Source organism: Muscardinus avellanarius (genome assembly GCF_963383645.1).
Source record: "Muscardinus avellanarius genome assembly, chromosome: 15".
Taxonomy (NCBI): domain Eukaryota; kingdom Metazoa; phylum Chordata; class Mammalia; order Rodentia; family Gliridae; genus Muscardinus; species Muscardinus avellanarius.
Window position 1 is genome coordinate 84,710,817 of NC_137801.1, and position 3,974 is coordinate 84,714,790.

Below are 3,974 nucleotides of genomic sequence, written 5' to 3' on the forward strand. Positions count from 1 at the left end.
CAGCTTCGCGAACACGTCTCCCCCTCCCAACCCAACAGGTCCTTCCTCCACTTCCCAGGAAGTGCGTGGAGACGACCCCGCCAGCCCGAGCTCCTCCAGGGAGCGGAGGAGGGGTTAGACTCGCGGTGCCCGAGGAGAGGACTTGGCAGGGGAATCGCGCTTCCTCCCTCCACTCCGGAACTGTGCGCCGGAGGAGCTGGACGCGGAAACCCGGGAGGCGCCGCGGGAGCCCGAGGGGCGGGGCCAGGGGCGGAGCAGAGGGCGGGGCCAGGGATGGGGCGGGGCCGCCGGCGGCGGGGCGTGGAATCTGTGTAGGCGGGGCCGGCGACGGGGTTGGGCGAGGCCTTCAGGGGCGGGGCGTGTAACCGGCGGGGGCGGGGCCGCGGTTGGGGGCGGGCCGCGGTTGGGGGCGGGGCCGCGGTTGGGGGCGGGGCCGCGGTTGGGGGCGGGGCCGCGCGCGGGCGCACAGGGCTCGCAGCGCTCCTGCGCTCCGGGGACCCGCGAACGCTGGTCCGGCCGGTGCCGCCGCGTCCTCCCGAGCGGGCCCGGCGGCCGGGGCGATGTGAACCGGGGCCCGCGGGCGCGGCCGGGTCGCCGCGATGTGGCTCAAGCCCGAGGAGGTGCTGCTCAAGAACGCGCTGAAGCTCTGGGTGACCCAGAAGAGCAGCTGCTACTTCATCCTGCAGCGGCGCCGCGGGCACGGCGAGGGGGGCGGCCGCCTCACGGGTAAGGGGCGCGCCGGCCTCGGCCCGGGTCCCGGGCGGCGCGGGCCACGATCGCCTGCCTGGGGCTTGCTTTCCTTTTTCTGCGTTTCTACTGCAGGCGCCTGCCGAGGCTGGGCTGAGGGACCTGCGGGCTCTCCGCGGGGGGAGCCTGGCGGGAGCCGCCGGGGCGTGGGGCCCGGGAGGGCGCGGACGGGCCGGGGCCAGGTGACAGCGGGCGCGCCGGGCAGGCCCGGGCTTGGCCATCTGGAGCCGCCGAGGTCCAGGTGCCATCGCGGCGGGGGACCCGGGGCCAGCCCGCGGTGGGGCGCAGGGCGGGAAGCCCTGCGATCCGGGACGCCCGGTGTGTGGGCCCGGAACGGTTTCTGTGCCCCCAGGGGAAACTGAGGCAGTCTGAGTCCCCAAGCTTTGGGTCCTAGTAGCAAAATCGAGCATGTCAGGCTCCCCACCCCCATGTTTTAGGGAAAGCCACAGCAAACAACGACTATCAAAACCAACCAAAGCAAAACAAAACAACAACAAAAAAAAACAGCCCCCCTTACAAAAAAGTTAGGATTCGAAGCTATTGGTAATTGAAGCCAACTCCCATTAGCTGGAAGGCTTGTTTACACAGATCAGTGAAGGGGAATTCAAACGTACTTAGGGAATCTCTGAAATTTTCAGATCTTGTCATCTGAGTAGCAGGGACCTTGTGTCATATACACCGAGCCAGGCTGGAGAAATCAGGGGGCTGAGACTGGTCACGTGGGTTCATTGGTGGGGGTTCTCTCTGGTCTTGGGCCAGTCTGGCGAAGGCCCTTGGTGGCACAGAGTCTGGTGAAGAAGCTGGCAAACAGTTTTTACCCAAACAGCAGAACCAGCTTACTTCTGCAGAACTTTGGCCTCCAACAAGGCTGGCAGTTGGGTTTGTTAGTGGAGGGGGGCTCCATTGAGACCCCAGGAGTGGGTAGGAGTTGGTGGGATTCCAGGCAGAGGGGTAGTGGGCGGCCGTGGGTGGCAGTGGGTTGGGCGGTGGTGTGGGCGACCATTGGTCCTGGTAGGCAGCAGAGACAGCGTAAGCAACAGGTGGCTTTGGGGAAAGGAGTTAGTGTTCGTGGCAGGAAGCCATGGCAACTTTAGAGTTCCCTGATTGGTGCGTAGTGCCTGGGCTAAGTGAAAAGGCCAGAGAGGGATCTCTGCTCTGACTGTTGTCAGTAGTGTTAGCTTTTTATTTTTATTTTTATTTTTATTTATTTGTTGATTTTTTTTTTTTTTTTGCAGTACTGGGGATGGAACCCAGGGGCATTCTACCTCCGAGATACACCCCCAGCCCAATTTTTTTTATTCTTTATTTTGAAATAGGGTCTCACTGAATTGCAGAGGGCCTCACTAAGTAGCCGAGGCTGGCCGCAAACCCGGATCCTCTTGTCTCAGCCTCCCAAGTACTGGGATTACAAGTGTGTGCCACCATGCCCAGCTAGTGTGATACCTGGTCATGTGTCCGGCCAGCTTCCCTTCTGGAGAGTTCCAGCGCATCCTGCAACCAAGCAGGTCTCGAGTTGTCATACCTGGGCTTTGGTCTTGCTGGGGGTCTCTTTGGTTTGCACCTGGTGGGAATAGGCAGAAATTTCTTTTCTTTCCTGTTTTTTTTTTTTTTTTTTTTTTTTTTTTTTTTTTGGTGCTGGGGATGGAACCCAGGGGCATTCTACCTCAGAGCTTCACCCCAGCTCTATTTTTTAACCTTTATTTTGAAACAGGGTCTCACTGAGTTTCAAAGGGCCTCACTAAGCAGCTGAGGCTGTCCGCGAACCTTGATCCTCCTGCCTCAGCCTCCCCGATGCTGAGATTACAAGCGTGCGCCACCACGCCCGGCTGCAGAAATTTCTTATAGGCAACAGCATCAACCTGAAAAGGTAGAACACCCACAGGAAGGGGACACTTTGCTTTATTTCTTAGAGAACCAGAACCTCCTGGTGGCTGTGCAAAGATGCCGTCTCCTCTGCGGCCGCGTGGATGGCGGGGCACTGGACCTTTGAGCATTTAGCCCAGAAGCAAGCTGCACGTCTGGTCTGTGCTGGTTGAGCGACCTTGACCAACCTTATCACTGACCAGCTGGTCTTCAGGAGTCACTCCCGCGTGTAGTAAGGAAAGGCAAGACTGATGGATACAGGGCAGCTCCATCGTGAGGTTTTAGGAAAATGTAGAAATCCAATTTGACAGAGTTTTACAATTTATTCAGAGTTTAAAACTTAGATTGAGTTGAGCATAGTGGTGCACGCTCATAATCCCAGTACTTGAGAGACTGAAACAGGAGGATTACAGGTTCAAGGACAGCCTCAGCAACTTAGTGAGGCCCTCGGCAACTTAGCAAAACCTTATTTCCAAATAAAAATAAAATAGGGCTGGGAGTGTAGCTCAGAGGTAGAAGGCCCCTGGGTTCTATCCCCAGTACCTCACATACACGCGCACGCGCACACACACACGCCCTTGGGTTGAATTTATGAAAATAGTGAGAGTTAAAGTGCTAAGCATTGTAGCAGGTTCCAGATTTTTAAATTGTTTTTTCTTTTTATCTGGTAGTAGGACTTGAACCCAGGGCCTCCAGCATCCCGGGGGAAGTTACCACTGAGCGGCATTCCTAGCCTTTATTAATTTATTTATCGCAGAACTAGGGATTGAACCCAGGGGCATCCTACCTCCAAGCTACACCCCCAGTTGTGTTTTTATTCTTTATTTTGAAACGAGGGCTCACTAAGTTGTGGAGGGCCTCACTAAGTAGCTGAGGCTGGCCTAGAACCTGCAATCCTCCTATCCTAAATACTGGGATTATAGGTGTGTGCCACTGTGTTTGGCTTCTACTTTCTTTTCTTTCTCTCTTTTCTTTCTCTTTCTTTCTTTCTTGTGGGTCTGGGTCTGGAACCCAGGAGCATTCTACCTCTGAGCTACACTCCCAGCCCGATTTTTTTACTCTTTATTTGGAAACAAGGTCTCACTGAGTTACAGAGGGCCTCACTAAGTAGCTGAGGCTGGCCATGAACCGTGATCCTCCGGTCTCAGCCTCCCAAATGCTGGGATCACAGGTGTGCGCCACCACGCCCGGCTCCCCACTTTCTAATGTACAATATACTTGTGTTTTTTTTCCTTGTTTTTCCTGGCCTATTTATGAGGGCAGGAGTTTTGCCAGTGATGATGCCTTCCCCCTAATATATGCCCTGCAAACATTCGGAGGAAGAATAGATGGATCTATACAAGCATGGGTGACTAATCCCACTT

The 3,974-nt window shown here is 56.2% G+C and overlaps 1 protein-coding gene across 2 annotated transcripts in view; it reads left to right on the plus strand.

Annotated features, from left to right (window-relative positions):
• Positions 1 to 599: 599 nt before the first annotated feature.
• Positions 600 to 3,974, plus strand: part of TBC1D8 (TBC1 domain family member 8) — a gene marked incomplete at both ends in the record, with an annotated part of 113,862 nt that continues 110,487 nt past the window's right edge. For both annotated transcript variants that reach the window (XM_080711514.1, XM_080711515.1), the window contains one exon: positions 600 to 726. In XM_080711514.1, the coding sequence (XP_080567640.1) occupies positions 600 to 726 (127 nt within the window). The remainder of the gene's footprint in view (positions 727 to 3,974) is intronic.